Source organism: Pararge aegeria, chromosome 8 (assembly GCF_905163445.1).
Source record: "Pararge aegeria chromosome 8, ilParAegt1.1, whole genome shotgun sequence".
NCBI lineage: Eukaryota > Metazoa > Arthropoda > Insecta > Lepidoptera > Nymphalidae > Pararge > Pararge aegeria.
This window is the reverse complement of record NC_053187.1, coordinates 4,415,643-4,436,415: the sequence shown is the minus strand read 5'-3', so window position 1 is coordinate 4,436,415 and position 20,773 is coordinate 4,415,643. Positions and strand designations below refer to the sequence as shown.

Here is a 20,773-nt window from a genome sequence, read left to right as displayed (position 1 = left end):
GAGTTTATACTTTTATTTTTAAAGTGTAGGTACACATGTAAGGAATATCAAATATGTTATTCAATAAAAAAATTATGAATTAGATATTTCTTTAATTAATTTCTACCTTAAGATTTATTACTTTGAAAATAAAATACGAAATTAATTAATAAATGGTAATTTGCAATGAGTATCCCCTTAAGAGGCACTTGTTCACCATCTCACAACAAAAAGCAACCTAAATCTACAGTAATAAAGACTAAAATCGTAATTCAACATCAAAGTAAATGTCAAGTACAGTTACAGAAGTTAGCAACACAACAACAGGCAACGCCGCCAGCGTTAGGTAAGGCATGAAGTTGGCTACAGTAAGTTAGTTTGCGAAAACTTTAATACGGGAAGGTTGTATTACTTTATGATGTGATTGTATCTTTTGATTGAACTTTTTTTGTATTCTAAAAGGTCATTCGGTGTTAAAGATGATTGGAAGCGATTATACTTTGGAACTGTGCAATGTTTTTCATTCGGGACAAGTAAGTGTCTAGCTTAATGTACTTATTTAAATTAATAATAGAGATTGCTTTCATAGCACCAATACCCCATGTGAAATGTTTCATTGTTTATAGTTTAATAGTATGTTTTGGAAGTTTGCTTTATATCTGTTATTAAAAAAATATTTTTCTGATACTTTGTAAATGAGAATTATAGTTTTGTTTAATTATTGTTCTACACATGATACAAGTAGTTACATATATTTTCATTGACATTTGTAGGAAGTTAGGTACGAGTAGGTATATCACATTTTTTTTGTTTTTTAATCTTTATTTATTTATCTCTTTATGTGTACACCACTATGAAGTTTAAAAACAAATCAATCAATCAAAAACAAGAAAATCGAAAAACAAAGGCAGAAGTAGCATACAAAAGGCGGCCTTATCGCTTAGTAGCGATCTCTGCCAGGCAACCTATAGATTAGGACAAGATGAGCGAGAGTGGACAGGTGGTGTAAAATTATTACAAACCTACATTCAAATAGCTAAATACAAACACATAAACAAAATTGCACAAATAAGAGAAATATAATGCATAAATAGGTATAAACTAATATACTCAATCATACATCAAATCATCTATATCTAATTATTTGGGACTTTTATCCATGACGGATATGCACAATAGGAAATTAAAATACAAAAGACAGTTAGGGGGCTTACTTTTTGTGCAAATATGTATTATTCTTATAATTTAAGTGTTCTTGAATAAATAAATTTTTTGAATAAATCAATAAAAATTCTTAATACATAGTAGGTTTTTTTTGTAAATATTATTTTATCAAGATTTACTGTAACCAGTTTTACAATACACACATCGCCATCTAGCCCTAAAGTAAGCATAGCTTTTGTTATGGGTACTAAGATATCTGATGGATATCTGTATGAATATAATACACGTAAATAGGTACTTATAATATACTGATAAACACCCAGACATTGAGAAACAATCATGTTCATCACACAAACATTTTCCAGTTGTTGGAATCGAACCAACGGCCTTGGACTCAGAAAGCCGTCCGCTGCCCACTGCGCCAGTCGGCCGTCATGATGATTATTATTATATCCAGAATAAATGCCGCTTTTAAAAATATTACAATGATATATTTCTGGTCAACCCTTGCCCCCGTTGATGTCCTTTGTATCGGATTCTGGATTATGTGGACTTTGTGCCCAAAGTTTGAAAATCTATATTTAAACAAGCGAGACATCGGCGATAAAAGCTGGTTTCATATACAAAGTGTAACCGAATTACGAAATAACGTTCAAGCATGCATTTAGTATATTTCATAAGAAATCACCCTGTCAAAATATTAAAACAAAAGATGCATATTTATTTTTCCATACAAACAAATGCGAAACATGTGTTTACTTATGATAACTCTATTGAAGTCAAAAGACCGCAACGCGCATAGTACGGCTACGTGACGTACCTAATAAAGTGGAGTACAGGAGTCACACGATTTTAATTTTGCATGTGATGTTAGGGCTGTATCTGATTTCTTTCAGTAAAAACTACGGCAGTGGTTTACTCAAAAACTGTTAGGCTTTCGGTTTCACAGATAAGTCTCAGAGACACTACATAATGTACCTCTAAAGCATTATTATTTATTTTATTTAAACATCTTTATTGCGTAGTAAAGGAGAAATTACAAATATACTTAAAAAAAATTTAAAACAAAAAGCGACCATAATACATGAGAGACGGGAAATCGCAATTAAAATAAACAATACATAAATTTACACACTAAAGTATATACTACTAATAACTAATATAATAAATTATTAAAAGAGATAAATAATATAAGATATATAAAATAAATATTTATATATATTTACTATAGATATATAAGTACACATATACGAACAACAAAATTATAATGACAAATAGTGAAGCATGTGAAGTGTTATTTCGTTTTTCATTTACACGTTGTATGTATGTGTAAATACTTATTCTTAAGTTTCTGCCATTTATCTTGCCTGTTTGTTTCATGCCTGTTGTCCTTTATAGGTTGAACCGGGCAGTTTCTTCCAAAGATTAACAGGGGATGTAAAGACTGGAGTCATCCTCAAAGATGTCTCGTTCCTCACGCACAGCGGTGAAGTTACCGCCATATTGGGCTCTAAAGGTAAGTTTTATCAAAAAGTCTTTTTGAAGTTGGTACACCTGCCCACTACTCAATTTGGTACGCGCCACGAAACTAGAAATATCTATACCAGTTAGTTTAGTTTGGGATACAAGCACTAAGCAGGGGTTATAGTTAGAAAAAATTGTTTGAAGCCACGGCAACTAGAGACATCTGTGCATGGTTATATACATTTCAAAAATCTGTGTAAGTAGATCACAACTTACTGGTTGGCAAAGCATTAGATTTTGGATAAAAAAATGACTAAAAATCCTTTTAATTAATATCCTTAAAAGTTCTGTGGCTCGATCGGGGATTCCCGCAAAATAGTGCCTGCCTCATTTCTTTTGTGAATTATCATTTTTATAAATATGTATCTATTGTTTGTTTGGTTATAAAATCTCAAAAAAAGCTGGCAAATTTCCTTAAACTATTGAAAATAGTTAAAAAATCGCTAGAGCTTCCTGAAATTCTACCTATATATTCAGTCCAGACAAGTCACGCTTTCGGGAGAAATACCGAAAAATTACTAGCCCAGTTATGCACTAGCGGTAGAGAAGGGAGTCGATATTTGAAAAATCGGTGATATATACAAGCAGTCGATAAAATTTAATGATATATACTTATATATTTAATTTCCCTTAGGTAGTGGAAAACGCGCTCTTCTAGACGTCATAAGTCGCCGTGTCCCCTGCAAAGGTCATATCCTCCTGGAGGGAGTGCCTTTGGAAAAGGATTACTTCAGAAATACTTGCGCGTTAGTACGGCACTCCACAAAGCTTTTACCCGGATTGAGTGTTCAGCAAACTCTCGCGTTATCTCTTACAAAGGTAAATTCCAATTTAAGGACCAACTTGATATTATCAAGTTCCCACTAAAAGTTTGCCCATTACCGGCCCACTATAGAGGGCAGAAACGGGTCTCCTCCCACAATAAGAAGGAGTAAAGGCCGTAGTCAACCACGCTGGCCCAGTGCGTTTTGGGGGACTCCACACCTTTGAGAACATTATGTAGAACTCTCAGGCATGCAGGTTTCCTCACGATGTTTTCCTTCACCGTTGAAGCAAGTGACATTTTAATTTCTCAAAACGCACATAACTTAGAAAAGTTAGAGGTGCGTGGGATGGGATTCGAACTCGGCCTGCGCTATTACCGCTTCAACCAACGACAGCGACTGTTGTTGGTTTCGAATTCGATGTCGAATCTTAGCAAGTGGTAATTGATTGTGCATTCTTAAATAATAGCGGGCTAAGCGCTTAGGGGGTAGGCACAGTTAAAATATGTGTGCGGCGTCGTACCGGAACGTGTAATTACTCGGAGGCAATTCTGCGTTGGTTGGGTTTAGGAACTAGAAACGGCCGAAGTCTCCTACTAGACCAGAGCTGAGAGTTTGGACAATAGAAATTATTTAATTGCTCCCTGGGATCTCTCGCACGACCATAGTGCCAGTAGGGTTGTCGAAAACTACCTATTTCTGAGGTGCTTATCTTACCTTCTTGTTCACAGATTTCGGGATACTTAAAATCATCAAAAGTTAAACAGGTTATGGCTGATTTAGCTTTATCTCAAGTGAGTACCTACGATATTCTGTTTTAATACGCAAGGAATAAGTGCAGTCCTTTTTACACGCTTTTTATTAGCTTGACCTGTATGTTTTTTGTATGTTTGTATTTGTAGCCGACTCCTTTGGACTTGATTTTGACCCTCGAACGGTCTGCTTTCGTTTAAAATTTCAAGATATATCGAGAAACGATGACATACACTAAAATGATAAGATTTTTAAATTTTTCAATATGTAAATTAAGATTTTTGTTAATTTATATTATTATTCATCTATAGTCGATAAAGTAGTAATGATGTTAATTTTAATTTCCAATCATTATCTTTTGCCGATTTCTCTTATATTGATTATAACACATTTTATGGTGAAATTCTTACCGATTAATTTTACATACTTTGATAAATTTACTAAACTAAAAGGAAAAAATTAGTTTGGTTTTTTATACGAAGCGTGTTTTTAGAATTATATTTTATGTGTTATTATGTAAATAATACTTTTCTTAATTTTTAAATAAAGTAGATATGTTTTAAAAACACCTACACTATATATAAAAATTATTAAAACATAGAAAATAATTAACAAAGAAAAACTCTTTTTATTTTATTACTTTTATTGCACTTGTTTTTATTCCTATTTTTAGAACTTGACTTTAAGTACTCTAAATTTTATGAAAACGGTGTAGGACAGGATACAAAAAATGTAGTTTTTATAATATATATGGTAAGTTAAGCTAATAATTTCTTGTATCTAAAAAATTCTCATCTTTTTCGTAGGTAGCAACCAAGTGTGTTACAAACTTAACGAAAAGCGAATATCGCCGACTTGTCATTGGAGTTCAACTAATTCGAGATCCAAGTAATGTTTACTTTTGATATATTATTTAAATACATTTAGGCCCGTTTTCACTAAACCTAGGAAACGCTTAAATCGGATGCCTAATAATTTGTAGAGAAAAAATAATTCGTAGAGAAAATAAACCAACTTTAAGATCATGACTAATGACGTAAGGCGACATCTTAAGTTACGACACCGATTCGGCGGTGCGTAATATTCAGGGGACTCGTAAACTGACACTTGATAATAGAACAAAAAATATGATAACACAAACACAAAATACCGATTCGGCGGTGCGTAATATTCAGGGGACTCGTAAACTGACACTTGATAATATAAAATAAAAAATATCATAATACAAACACATAACACACACCTTGTGGTAAGAATCATAGACAAGTTAGGTTACATGAGTTGCCTAGTGAAAATCGATTGGTGAAAGGTAAATTTATGCCGAGGAATCTTCTTTGATTAGGCGTTACTAAATTAGGCATTGCTTTGTTTATGGTTAGTGGAAACGGGCATAATTTAATTTCTTATGAACTGTGTGACTTCTAAAAGGCTAAAAGCTTAAATCTACATAATAAATTCAAAGTTTTTGGAATTTTTTTTCAGTAATTTTGCTCCTCGACGAGCCAACTTGGGATTTAGATCCTTTGAATACATATCTTGTAATATCAATCCTGTCAAATGCTGCTAAGAAGTACGGTACCACGATCATACTTACCATGGAAAAGCCAAGATCAGGTAAGTGCAATTTAAACCAATATTATAAAATAGCTGTTGCTTGAGACATAATCCGCATATTTTTAGTTTTTAGTGTTTCTTAAATTTCGCGGGCACCGTTATTTTCCTAGGCTTAAATTTAACGTCTGTCTCCTGGATGGGAGCTATTTCTATGCAAAGTTCTGTCAACGTTTGACGGCTGATTGGCGCAGTTTGCAGCGACCCTGCTTTCTTGAGTCAACGGCCGTGGGTTCGATTCCCACTACTTGCAAATGTTTGTGTGATGAGCATGAATGTTCAGTGTCTGGGTGTTTGTATGTATATTCTAAGTATTTATGTATATTATTTATAAAAATATTCATCAGTCATCTTAGTACCCATATCACAAACTACGCTTACTTTGGGGCTAGATGGCGATGTGTGTATTGTCGTAGTATATTTATTTATTTATTTATAACGTTTGATTTGCTTTCGATATATATACATACGAGTACATACTTAAAAAAGATTTTTTATTAAATCTCTTGGAAACGGTCTCCTCTTGCATACCCGTGATAAAAGTAATGTTAACACAGAGGTTTAGGCTAAAGAAAGTTAGCGAGCCATTTATGGGCAATGGCGTACGTTTTTATAACAAAATTCCACCAGAAACTCTAAATTTACCAGAGGGGAGGTTCAAATAATATGTAAAGGAGCGTTTATGTAAAAAAGGTTACTACACCGTAGAGGATTATATATGTGACAGGAACGCTTGGATGGCTGCTATTTCTAAAAAACATTTCTAAATTGAAAAGTACCTACATAGTTGGTAATTCTAAAAATGTTTTAGTAGCTAGATTTAAATTATTATTATTATTATTTTTGTATAATTTACTCGGTAATTTATTTTAATAATTATAAACTTTGGTCATGTATTATTTTTGTAACATAAAATTGTTTTTTAAACTTAATTTACAGATGGTTGAATCAATTGATTATTACAATCAAAATTATTGTTGAAATAATGACAGATTTGTATGACATTCAGAAAGTGTACAGTTAGGTACCTACTTTGAAATAAAATATTTGATTTGATTTGTCTGTCTCCAGGGTGCAAGCTGTTGCTTTACCAAGTTTCATCAAGGTCAGTACAGTGGTAGAGCCGAATAGAGTTAACAAACAAACGCACACATTGCCAACACGATGCAAAATTGTATAAATAGGCACGGCAGAACCGACCTTGGAAAAAATTTAGCTCGCATACCCGTTTTGTGTTCTAAGCCTGATTAGGACATATTATTATAGGTACTTACTATTTATCCCGGGAAAGAGAGCAAACCCGGGCAACCTAAGCTACTAAATCGCTCATGACAAATCTTGCAGTGATACCTTCAGGCTGTTAAATACATTTCCTTTATCGCGCAGTCGGATAAAAAAAATACAGCCCTGTACCTACCTATTTTTTAAACTTCATAAATAAATAAATATACTTTGACAATACATACATCGCCATCTAGCCCCAAAGTAAGCGTTGGTTGTGTTATGGGTACTAAGCTGACTGATGAATATTTTTAAGAATAGATAAGCTACCAGACACTGATAAATATTAATGTTCATCACACAAACATTGTCCAGTTGTGGGAATCGAACTCATGGCCTTGGACTCAGAAAGCAGAGTCGTGGCCCAGTGAACCAATTTTCCGTCGAATATATATTTAAGATTGATTTATTTTATTACTGTCTGTACAAATCTGTCTTTGCAGATGTCTTCCCATTCCTGGATCGAGTGGTATATTTGTGTCTCGGCGACGTGGTGTACGCGGGTCCAACAAGGAATCTGCTGGATTACTTCGGCAGCATCGGATTCCCTTGTCCACAATTGGAAAATCCTTTGATGTATTACTGTTAGTACCTTTAAAGAGTGTATATTATGTACGATGAAGAAAGATGTAAAAATAAGTTTGAGCCTATACTTAATGTTCTATGGCTTAATACGTGGTGCACCTAACGCCCATATAACGTATTTAATTATGTTGTATAAAATTAAATGAAAGTGAATTGTATACAATTTTCTGAAGTATATATCATTTTCATTACAATGGCAGCGTTTCGGTTTCACAGATAAGTCTTAAACACAGTTAATAGGAGATACGAGTACATTGCCTCTTAAGCATCATCTTAATATTTTTAGATTCCCGGCAGGGTTTATTTGCGAATTTACAATTTCTGAATTTTCTCTGGTCTGGCCTGGTGGGAGGCTTTACCCGTGTCTAGATACCACCCTACTGACAAAGACGTGCCGCTATGCGATTTAGTGTTCCGGTGCAATCTATCTATCTATCTATATACTCGTATATAAAACAGAAAGTGTGTGGGTATGACCTGGCGAGTAATACTGTAAAGTTTGGTGACGATCGGAGCACTCCTATTTTTGAACTGTCAAACTGTCAAATACAGCTTTTATTTACTATGATGATATTCTATTGTTGGGTGTACATGGGTGTAGATAATGATCTTCACCCGCTTGAAAAGACAATGAATACGCAGAGAAATAAATGATTTAATATATTATGAGACTGAAATTAAAAATATAATGATGTAAGTTTATCGTTTAAATAAAATAAAGCAAAATCTAGCCCGGCAAAGCGGGGTGGGTACGCTAGTGTTAAATAAAATTATTAAGCCTGTGAAGTAATATTTCGGTTTTCATTTACACGGAATACTAGTCGGCTTTTATTTTATTTTAATACAACAAAATTGGCACTTATTAAGTCACTACGAATTACGTTTTATCAATGGGTGACACCCGTTTTTGTTATAACATTAAAACTTTTTTTCTTTTCCAAATACAAAATATAAAACCGAATTCTGGGAGACCGCATGTCTTGAGAATTGAACGTTGTTCAATAAACAACCTGACTTGTTAGTTGACTTCGCAAATCTTTTAAAAGTTTTTTTACTCTTTATTTTATTTATAACTAGCTGTCCCGGATCTTTTTTTTTTGATGAATGTTATATTTCAATACGTATTATCCTATTCCGGTCTAAGTGGAATCAAAAAAATTAAATCATAAAAATGGGTCCAGCCGTTCTTAAGTTATAAATGGTGTAACTCACACAACTTACCTTTATATATATAGACTAGATGTCCCGGCGATCTTCGTACCGCGGATGATTTTTTTTTATGAATGTTATATTTTAATACTTATTATCCTATTCCGGTCTTAGAGGAATCCTAAAAATCAAACATCATAAAAATTGGTCCAGCCGTTCTTGAGTTATAAATGGTGTAACTAACACAACTTTCTTTTTATATATATAGGTTAGATCATATTTCATTTTATTTTCAGTATGTCTATCAACAGTAGACAGACGCTCGCGCGAAAGGTTCATAGAGTCTAACCACCAGATCGCGGCTTTAGTAGACAAGTTCAAAGTGGAGGGACAGGCAATCATGCAGGGCAACCTTGGGGAGCACGGACGTATTATAAACCCCAACAAGATACAGCTGAACTATGGCAAAGCGGGTGGTTTTAGGACTATCTGGATGCTGTATCTGTGAGTTAGCGTATTTATTATTCACAGAGTATTACTGTAGTACACTCACACTATATTAATATCATGTCTTTTATATAGTTTAATGTCATTTTTCATTCGTTTGTCTTAAAGTTATCCATAAATTATGTAATTGAATGAATATGAATATACTTTAATTGCAAACCACAAAAAGTACACAGAAAAAAAAGAAAAGTATAACAAAACAACGTAGGTATACAATTTGGCGGCCTTATCGCTTCATAGCGATTTCTTCGAGGCAACCAATGCCGAAGATAAAAAACAGGTTTGAAAATAGTTAGGTGGTGCATATAAACATGTACACATAAAATAAATATTTCATTACTTAAATATATACATATAATATATAAAAAAACAATAGTTATCTCTAGTTAGTGTAAGTGAACCTACCGTACTAACAAGATGTAAAATAAATAAATATTTTATACAGGCTTTGTGTGAACTAAAACTAAGATCTGTGGAGCGTAAGTACTTAGGCAATGCTCAGACTTTACTTCACAAAAGACATTTATGTCGAAATGCATAACTCTATATCGTTTACCTTGCTTTTTGTTCAGTTTGAGCAATATGAAAGTACTGAGTACCTATATACTTAAGATTTTTTTTTATGGTGTGATGAAAAATCGTTATTGTTACCTCCGATCCATGTGAAGGATGGAGGTTATATGGGACTCCCTCCTCTAAAGAAAGTATACCCAAACTAAAAACCACCACGGCATGTCCCGGGAACCCGTTGTATACCTCACGGACGATACACTTAAGACCTCAATCGACGTGTAAGGAAAATATCGTGAGGAAACCTGGATGCTTAAGAGTTCTATAATGTTCTCAAAGGCGTGTAGAGTACACAAATCCGCACTGGGCCAGCATGGTGGACAGCTGCTCTAACTCAGTGTCATTGTGGGAGGAGACCCGTGCCCTGTAGAGGGTCGGTAATGGGTTTGTAATGATGAATGTCTTGTTAAATTGTAGGAGGATGTTGGCATCCATTTTCAACGTGAAAAAGCAAGGCATCAAACAAATGTCGATGCGACTGCTCACTCTGCCGATTTACTTTTTCATTCTTTGGATCTTCTACAATGAAGCTAAGGTAGGTAGTTTAAGTTCTTGTTAATTAATGAAGCACTTTTTTTTACCTACCTTGCTTTAACTTCTTGGTATCTCTATTTCGCAGGATTACCAACGTGCTTTTATAACTAAAAGTGGCCTTTTATTCAACGCAATAATCGGGACGTACTTTATTAGTATCATGAACACAATTTGTCTCTGTAAGTAAGAAATAATAATGATAATTTATAATGCAAGATGTTAGCTCCGGGTCGCGGATACAGATACGTCTCATTTATGTGCCATTTGCCCCAAGGGGTGTTGATTTCAGATATGTTGGGTTAAACCAAATAACGTGGGATAAGGATTCAAAAGAAGTTAGGTCCATTTGTATTTTGAGTGGGTCCGTGTTTGAGAAATATTTAAGGAATCATGGGGAAAACTACAACAGAATCTTAACATTGGTGCCAATTTCATTGTAAACATATCTCCAAAACTTAACATAAAATGGCAGGTTTAAAAATAGTGCTATCTATTTTCATGGGAAACATGGTAAAAAGTATAGCTTTTATTTTACACCTGTCAATTTAGCTTGGTTTAGAGATATGAATATGACAGAATTGGTGCCAATTATTTACTAAAATGAAGAACCGCGTTGGGTTTTCTAGGGGTTTTCATAACAATAATGACCGTGGTTGTCTAAGAAAAATAGTGAACGCAACCTATTCGACCGAAACATTTCTTTTGGGAAAGCAAATTACTTAATGGAAATTAAAGGGCTGGTAAATATTTAAAAAGTCAGATATGAGAAACTCATGGAGAACCTTCAGTTTCAGATATCAGATTTTTTCGGGTTTAAATAGTGGCCCAAGAGAGTCGGGATGTCCTAATAGCTTCGGGGTTTCAGATGGTCCATACCGAACGCGCTACTATCAAGAGTCTCAGGAAGGTCTATACAGCGGAGCGAGCCTCCTGCTCGCTTGGAACCTCGTGTCTCTACCATTCTCCTTCATAACTGCTTTCGCTTCGGCTGCTATTATTTTTCCGTGAGTGTTTATATAAATAAGTACCAACACAAATCTCTAATCTAAACAAAATTAACAGGTTATATGTTTTTTTATGGAAAAGAACAACACTGTTTTTAAACTTGTCAATTTGTTTCGTTTAGAGGTCTGTGTACAACTAAATCGGTGTAACAAAATTATGAGCCTTGATGCCTAAAATAAAAATTATTATTATTAAATAATTGCTAGCTAATTTGAAATAACTATAAAAAAGACCTTTTAGCTAACCTCCTAAGAATCTTTATTTACTTAGTCTCAATTCTTATTAGCCGACTCTGATGTACAAAATTCTCTTGACTAAACTAAATTGACAGGTCGCAAAATAATGCTATCCTTTTTATATCGTTTTTGTGGTTAAGAATGTCACTATTCTAACATCTGGTCACTATTTTAAGAGGTGTTATAATAAGAAGCACCACCAATGTCACCATTTTTTATTATTTTCCAGAATCCTCGGCGACCTATCCAACACCATAGACTTTCTGTACTTCGCATTGGTGCTGTGGTCGAGTTACATTTACGCGGAACAACAGACGATAGCCATAATGATGTTCGTGAAGAACGGCCTCATCGCTGCAGTCGTCAACATTTACATCACTTGCATCTACGTTATGTTGGCTAGTGGTGTTTTAAGGTAAATAATTAAGGTCCCAAAGTGCTGGGGTGTTGACCCAGCACTAGAAATCGCTGCGTTTTTAAAACACCCTAGTGGATGGAATCCCAGGGAGTCACCTGACACAAGCTCAAGTTACAAGACCAATGCCTTACAGTGGGAGTCCATCAGTAGATATGGTGATGATGACCCCAACGTCCATCTGTTCTTCTAGCCATGTGCCCCGCCCATTTCCACCTCCGCTTTGTTAAAGACAACTAATATTGATGGTTGGTATTTAAATGGTCTGTGGTAAAGAAGACTTCCTATGTAGTCTTATTCTATGAATTCCATGTTCTCTATGCATTTGTTAATGGCTAGTCCAAAAGGGAATTAACGTGTCATATAATTTTATATTAATATCAGATATCCTACGATTTAAATAGGTAACACGCTTTGCGACTCTTTAAGCTATGTCGGTAACCCTAGCTCTTCTAGGTATCTCCCCATTTCTGATTTCATTACGTAGAGATACTCCAAGTATATCCCTTCTTATGAGGCTCATAGTCAGTGGTTCAATACCGTGGACCAGATGCTGTAATGGCGACCAAGCACCGGTAAACGCAGCGTTAGTCGACCCACTAGGAGGTGGACAGACATCAAGCTAGTTTTTGGGAGTCGCTAGAAAGAAGCGGCCCAAGACCGGGGGTTTAGGAACTTCCTACAAAAGATCTACGTCCAGCATTGGACGTCAATCGATTGATATGATGATGACATTGACTTCAATCAACCGAATTGAGCAACAATCCTTTATTTATTTGTGCAAAATTAGCACCAATTCTGTTGTAGGTACAAAAATCCATTTCTCATTATTTCCAGGTCCTACAAAGGCTACGAAGAATGGCTCTTCTATCTCACATACCTGACACATACTCGTTATGCCTCCATATTCCTGCACAGGAGTGTCTTCAAGCAACCTATATTCAATGTCCTTCCGTACAGCGAGGAAGAGAACTGCACGTCCATCACGAATCTGATACAGACTTCCTCGAATATCAACACTAACTCAAACGCCAATTGCAGGTACCTAATCAACGTCATCTTACTTCTTCATGTGCCATCTCGGCGTTTAACTGAGTAGGTATCTCAAGATAAGACGTTATACAAAGATTTGCGAAAAAGATTTGGTCCGCCTTATAATTCTCTTCCCTTCCCTTTCCTTTAAACCAAGAAAGAATTCGTATGATTGATCCATGATAGTGGGAAACTTTGAGCGGATGCCAATATTGTTTGTATAAGCAAAACCACACAAAAGTCTAAAAGATTTTTGTGTGGTGACGGCAGATCAGAATACAGTTGTAACCATCGCTCCTCTTTCCATTGTTGTCTTAGGTTCGAGACCGCTAAGAAAATATAACGGAGAACTATATCTACCGAGTTACCCGAGGTGGGAGTGGTACCCGAAAAAAAGGGGTGTGGGCAAAAGAACCAAATACATTATAAATGTGTAATTAACTTAACAAAATTAAATTTTCAGGTACCCCAGCGGAAAAGCATTTCTAACCGAGAGGTTCACAGCCAAGAACTTCGCAGGCGATATCTACCAAACCGGCGATTTCAACATGGACTTCAATTTGGGCATATCCTTTGCGTTTTCCTTGGGCATTATTGTGTTAAATAAATTCTTATACCTCATGCCTTTGCCGGGATATATTATCGATAAGTTTAGAGAATAATACATTATGATAAATCTACCACTAATATTACAAAAGCGAAGGTGGGATTGTTTGTCCTTACTTTACGCCATAACTAAGTAGCCTCGCCTTGATCTTTGGCATATAATTAGTTGAAAGGTCCCTCCTCCAGAGGAGGACCTTTCAACTAATTCTATGCCCTAAAATAAACCACTTTGAACCCAGAAACTTTTAAATGGTTCCTACAGTATTTGTAAAAAAACCTTAATAAACGCGGGCAAGCTTGTAGAGTCAGGTTAGGTTAAGTTAATAGTTGGGTCAGCAGAACTTCAAGGTCGAATTTTGCTTCCATAAAATTTGGCCTAGCTACTACTCGTATGTTGTTCTGCTATTAGACTTCTTGATCTGTCAGGAGTTCAACATAATATAGTGGTTAACCTTTTCTGATGAACAGATTAGTTTACAGGGATCCTGCAGGAGATGGGGCTACGGAAGCTGGACGACGACATGTTATTTACTAACCTTATTGGTGCATAACTGGTTCAGCAGTTTCCTTTTTTTTTCTGGCTTTACACAGATTAGCCAATGTCAGGTTTATATATGTTTAATAAAAGTTAGGGAAGCTTAAAATATAAATTATCAGGAGAAATTGACTGACGAAAAGGGCGGGAAACTTCGCACAGGACGGACGCGGCCCCCCAAACACTTTCCCAAATCTACCCCGAAACTCGCCCCGAAAAGGATTGGTGCTGTCTGTACAGCACATACCGCAGTACCAACGCCATTCCCACAGCAGCTAGCCGCCTATACATGCAAGTTCTTCAAAATATTATATCGCAAACAGTTTCCTTCTACTTGTTGTAAAGTTTAATAAATTTATAATGTACTTTTCTCACTGTCCCGGGAAGTTTCGGTAGCAACTAGTAGCGGCTAAGGTGACAACGGCTGGGAACGCATTTTAGCGTTTCGGTATCCCATCGATCAGGCGTATTTTATATCTCCGTGGATATTAAACAATGTCGAATACTTTTATAGTCATTTTTGTTGGCAACTAAATTACAGAATCGGAAAAATAACAGACCTGCAAGTTACCACAGTCCCTACTTAAGACTAAATCGGCACTCAGATCACAATGAGGTGAGATCGCTAACAATAATTGGTATATAAAATATATATATATATATAATAGAATGAAAGAAAACGAGTGAATGATAACTTATATTTAAAAAAAACAATTAATGTTTAATACAATACTCTTTGCTTGAAAAATGTAATGATTGGTTATAGAGTCCAAAAACACATCCTTATACATTATTAACTAACTTATTTTTCCTTACAATAATTAATTTCCTTAATGATGAAATATGAAATACTTATGAAATACATTTCTTTCTAATTATTTGGAATTTTTGATTTTTATATCCTAAAGTACACTTTTGCAGGTATACCCACGTTGACAGAGTTCCAAAATGTGACATCTTGACGTAAACTGCCCTCGTAATAAATAATGCAGCAACTAAACTACTTTTTTTTAGGAATCGCGTTTTTTAATTTCTTTCTTATATTTTTTTATTTTAAATTATCATTTATTTTATTTTATTTTTGGAACTTGACTTTATTAAACTAAAACCTTTATTGAACTTTCCTTTTTTCGTACCCTGTATTTGCTATTACGGAGGCAGCGATAAACCATAAGTATCTTTTTGGTACTTCGAAAAATTTATAAAAATAACATATTTCTTTTATTTAAATTTCGATGACCGTCCAACTGGTCACAGTTATAATAAACACTACTTTTTTTTTTAATTTTTAACGCAGGCTTGTATTGATTTCCAAGAATTGTTATAAATTAAGAACTATTTAAATATCTGAATTCTGAGACAAAGGAACCTAAAGACCAGCAGTTTTAATTTAGTACCGTTAATCATCTACATTTTATAACTTGCAACTTTAAAAAAAAAGTAGGTACTCTATCAAATGAAATTAGAAATTAAAATAAGTTTGGAAAAAAACAGCTGCCGGGAGCAGTCGCGTCGGTAGGTTTATTTTTAGGGTTGGGGAAAAAGATCCTATACGTATTGTTTTAAAGCTCAAATTGGTCTGCAGTTCTTCAGCTTGCATTGTATGCAAGTCCTAGAATGGCAGAAATTTGAAAAGTAAAAATCTGATTTGCGTAGTAGTAATTTAGGTAAGGCCCATTTTACTTTGACGTAAGTTTGATATGCGAAAACAGACTCCTCGACTGCGAGAAAGCTAACCTTGTACTGAGGTTACTGGTGTGTTGTGGTGTGTTTCCAATCGACCTGGTGAACGCATCATCTGGATTTGACGTCAAAAATTCTCAAGTAGAAGTAATTTCAGAAAAGAAGTATTTTCGAATAGCATCTAACTTTATATATTTCATAGTCACAACTCACAGCCAATATAAATAAGTCTAGATCTAGGATATTTCGTATTCACTGATGACCTTGGGATAGCCGTATATAACAGTTTCCGTTGTGGCCTCTATTTCGTTTTCACTTGAAGTGCATTGAGTACCGTCACCTATAAAAAAAAAAAAATTATGGCTACTACGTTATGTAGAGCTACTAGGGGGTAAATTCATCAATGGATAATACCCTGAAAAAAAATACCTTGACATACAGACAAACAATCCAATGTCTACCCACAGATTGCAGAGTTAAAGCTATAAAAGGAAGGAGAGAAAAAAAAAATGACTGACCGATCTCTCTGGTGAATTTTTTTGGTTCTAAATCTGAATCCCAATGTTTGGCACGGGTCTCCAGAGCTTTGTTATTTAACACAACTCTTTCTCAGTTAACGATTCCTTAACAAGTGTAGCCCCGGGGCTACGAATTGGACAACTGTAATGTGTCTTTTAGTCTAGTCGACAGGTAGAAAATGGTACAAAATAGAGATACTGCTAAAAATGTGCCAAAAGCGTGTATTAGCACGCAATTAAAGATGAAAAAAAAATGGCATTTCGTTTTTTGCCAATATTTCATAACTATTAATATTTAAGAAATTTCATAAAAGATTCTGAAACAAGAGGAAATTTCCAATAAAAAACTCCTATTTATAATTTTTATTTAACGCTGAAAATAGGTAATTTTTAGATTGCGCGCGCGGCGTCAAAAGCTCTCTATCTTGTACCATTTTCAACTAATCGACCTGTAAAGTTGCCTTACCATGACAACATCATGAGTGAACCTGCATGCCTGAGTTTTCTATTATGATATTAGGTGTACATGAAAAGGTGTACATCTCTTCCAATTGGGAGTTTTCCCATAATCACCACACTGCGCAGAAGGCAGTAGATAATAATAGTAGCATAATTGCTGTCTATCACTGACGACACTGCTGTCAATTTTCATTCTATTTTTATAATTTTTATTAGTGTTTTTACCTACACTAGGACGAATTATCAATTTTATAAATTTAAAATGCATATAAAAATTTTCTGAACCGACCGGATTTGAGCCTGCGACCCTCGGGCAATCGCGGCCTGAGCGCTTTCACCAACGAAGCTACGGCTCTTCTACCGTCGATGCCGAAATTAGTATATGCCTTTCAAATCAGTCTTATAGCGACTGTAGCGTCATCTAGTAGGAAACGTTGCAGTTTCGATCTGTTCAAAGGTCCATATTACAATGAGACACATTTGAAACAAGAGATGACACATTGCTTTATATGCATTTTAAATTTATAAAATTTTCATTATATTCCCTTATATTCTCAATGGTGTTTGAAGTCTACCAATCCGCACTAGTCCAACGTGGTGGATTACAACCTAAATTCTATTAATTTTGATCGGAGACCTGTGTCTTGGTATATTAAACATGTACATAAATATAATAAATAAATAATGCCCACTCACCATAAAACACTATTGTCTTGTTAAGTTTGTTGATTGTTAGCTGCAACAAACAAATGAAAAATAATGAATTCCAACGTCAGTAACCACAGTGGCTTCTTGTCATAATCATAGAGCCTCATCTATTGTTAAACTTGTGTATTTCGAAAATTCGCATCTAAATCAGCACAGTAGTTCTTGTGGCAAGTAGTACACACACTAGCAATCTCTTGCTGTTAAAAAAAAACCATTTTGTTGGTCTATCGCTGAAATCTTAAGGTATTTAACTAAATTTAAGCAATTTTAATATGTCTTGTAACTGCAGATGCAAGAAGATTGGTGTTTAAAGTTCAGCAAGTGTATCTGTTTATCATAGCTCCCAATTTAATGGATCAACTATTTTTCAGTTATTTTGGTTCATAAGCTGGTGTGATACAGATTGTACTTAGTTCTATATACTTATTAAAATTATTTTGGTGGCATGTTGAAGACATGGCAACCTTGAGTTGACACCTCTAAGTAACCTACAGCAAGGAAGACTATGCAAAATTCTTGGTGAGCAGATTACCTCACAATGTTTTCCTTAACTGTTAAAGCAAGTCGTATTCAATTGCAAAAATTAATGAAAATATTTATATATATATTTCTTGTTTGCGTGTGTATGTCACTGAACTCCTCCTAGACGGCTGGACTGATTTGAATGATTTTTTTTTGGTATGCGTTTGGGTGGCACTCTGGATGGTTTAGATTCACAAATCAGCCCGACAAATGGCTCTGGGGTCAGCTAGTATAACTATAAAAGTTCAAAGGTAGGATAGAACTAGGTCCAAAAAAATTTAACATTATTCAAAATTCATGGATTATAATTTGTTTTATTTGTAGATATTATATAAATTTGCATAAGCAAATTTAAATTACAGGACATGTCAAGTTTCTTTACATTCTGTTAGTAACCTAAACGAACAGAGTCTTCATAATCATATAATATTATACTCGCTTATTAGTATTGTTTTGTGATACCTTAATTCTAACTGCCTCGTTGGTCATGGTAATGCAAGACTTACGGGGGACAAAATAATTTCTCTGTACTTCTTGAGGTATATCTTCAAAGGTTCTACATAATTATCAAACCCCAAGGCATTCATTGCAAAGAGTACATCTTCACCATTAATCGTTTTCCTTTTCTCCATCTGGCAACGGTCACTTGCTTCACTTGTTATAAACGATATGAATTCTGATATGCATTCCTGTAGACATTCTCTTGCATCTTTTGCAATCTGAAATGAATTATAACAGAATAATAATTGTTTTTTTTTTTTTTTTATATTTCAATTATAATAAATTTGCCTTGAGAACAGAATTCAGTTGTCACCACACCACTTCATCCCAAAGGTTTATATCATACAGGTTCACAGAGCATCTAACAAAGCCAACAAGAGGGACATGCTGTGGTAGTTTTTAGTTTAGGTATACCCCCTTTAGACGGAGGAGTCCCACTTAACCTTCATCCGTCAGGACGAAGGTTAGGAACCTGCCTTGCCAGGCAAGGGTCAGAGGTTGCAACAAAGCTTTTCCACTACACCTCAAAAAAAAAAAAAGATTAGGTCTTGGGTTTCAATGGACAGTAGTTAACATTAAGAAATTATGTTATTTGTGTATCATTATTAAATTATTGCAATCATGTTTTTTTTCCTTTAAATCAATGGATTTAAAGACAGTTGTTTAGTCATGGTACTATTAAAGATTAAAATTAATATCTACCTTTCCATTTTCTGGTATAGCTCTTTTCATAATCTTAGCAATATTTGCGATGGGTAAGAACCGATCTTGTTCCCTGAGGGGTGCGTTCTTTCCTCCACTGTTGGAGTCTGAATTGTTTTCTTCTTGTTCTGCAAACAAACACTATTCTAACACAACTAGAAACTTGGCTTAATATAGCTTAGTAATCCATACTAACATTTTTAATTCAAAAGTATGTTGGTTTGTCCTTCACACCCTAACTAAGCAACCAATTGACTTTTTTTGGCATAGAGTTAGTTGAAAGGATGCAGAGTAACATAGACTACTTTTATCCCAAGAAACTAAATGGTCCCAACAGGATTTATTAAAAAACCCTATTGATCCAGATGAAAAACACAGGCAACAAGCTAGTTTGTCATTAAATTAAAATCTATCATCCATAATTATTGACATATAAAAATTAACCCAGAAGAATAAAAAAAAACAGACAGCAAAGTTGCAATAGTTGACTCACTGAAGAAGAAGAATCCTCATCCTCAGAGAAGATGTTGCAGATCAGAAAGTTTTACCCATTTTCCTCATTTTATGGTAATGTAGAAATATAGCGGTAACAGTCAACTGCTAAATGGATGAAGTACCCGCTCTACTCTTATCTAATGAGCAACATGATGGCTCGGAGTACAAAGTTACCTACACTGGATTATTAGTGTGCTACCTGCTGTTCACTGTATTGCTTTTTTAACAGTTAAAATAAGATATTGTATATAATTAAACTTATAAGATCTTAGAGGAATGAACAGCAACAAAACAAACTCATATGAGTATCAGGAAGCGAAAATATTAATTTAATTAGTTTGTCTCAATATAAAATAAAATAAAAGTGGCAAACCGCCGCCTGTCCGAGAAACAGAACTTAAGTAGAGTGGTTTTTAATGCTTCAATATTAGTTGTGGTCTAAGTATTATTAATAATGAAAAAGTGAGAGAAAGTAGTAAGTAAGATCATAGGAGTAATTTTAACGGAAATTATACTGTCCTAAATCTTACGTATCTATCTTACCATTGGGGAAGCCGTAAATATTTTCCCAAGCCATTAAGGGAGAAGGATTTCAGTGTGTTTCATATACTAGAATACTGGATAAATAAAATGGAATGAAATATATTTACCTAAAACATCATCAGAGTTCACCACTGTATAGGTTTCGTCATCAACGAGAAACCCGTGGTCCAACCTGACCAAGTCAGCACCAAGTTCTTCGGCTTCCATGGTACTCAGTTAATTTTGGGTATAACCGTACCTTTTAGGGTTTTTTCTCAAAACTGAACAAATAATAAACCTGTCTCTATTCTGGTGTATTTAAAACTCAGTGCTTTTTAGAATTTAGCCACCAAATATTAATTTACAAGATTTCTGTTTTCAATTTTCATCACCACAGATATTTTGCACCACGA

The 20,773-nt window shown here is 34.7% G+C and overlaps 2 protein-coding genes across 2 annotated transcripts; one reads left to right on the top strand and one right to left on the bottom strand.

The window, feature by feature from the left end:
* Positions 1-372: 372 nt before the first annotated feature.
* On the top strand, positions 373-14,899 carry LOC120625675 (ATP-binding cassette sub-family G member 5). The gene is made up of 14 exons (XM_039892796.1): positions 373-512; positions 2,542-2,659; positions 3,302-3,486; positions 4,163-4,225; positions 4,991-5,072; positions 5,667-5,798; positions 7,520-7,660; positions 9,107-9,314; positions 10,305-10,422; positions 10,507-10,600; positions 11,287-11,425; positions 11,892-12,077; positions 12,915-13,118; positions 13,573-14,899. Exons 1-14 carry the CDS (start codon positions 459-461, stop codon positions 13,769-13,771), a joined length of 1,923 nt encoding a protein of 640 aa, XP_039748730.1. The 5' UTR covers positions 373-458; the 3' UTR covers positions 13,772-14,899.
* A 636-nt stretch (positions 14,900-15,535) lies between these two features.
* Positions 15,536-20,773, bottom strand: LOC120625677 (nuclear transcription factor Y subunit B-3). Its single transcript, XM_039892797.1, has 5 exons — positions 20,489-20,773; positions 19,344-19,471; positions 18,647-18,859; positions 17,607-17,646; positions 15,536-16,273 (listed from the first exon to the last, which is right to left on the bottom strand). Exons 1-5 carry the CDS (start codon positions 20,586-20,588, stop codon positions 16,170-16,172), a joined length of 585 nt encoding a protein of 194 aa, XP_039748731.1. The 5' UTR covers positions 20,589-20,773; the 3' UTR covers positions 15,536-16,169.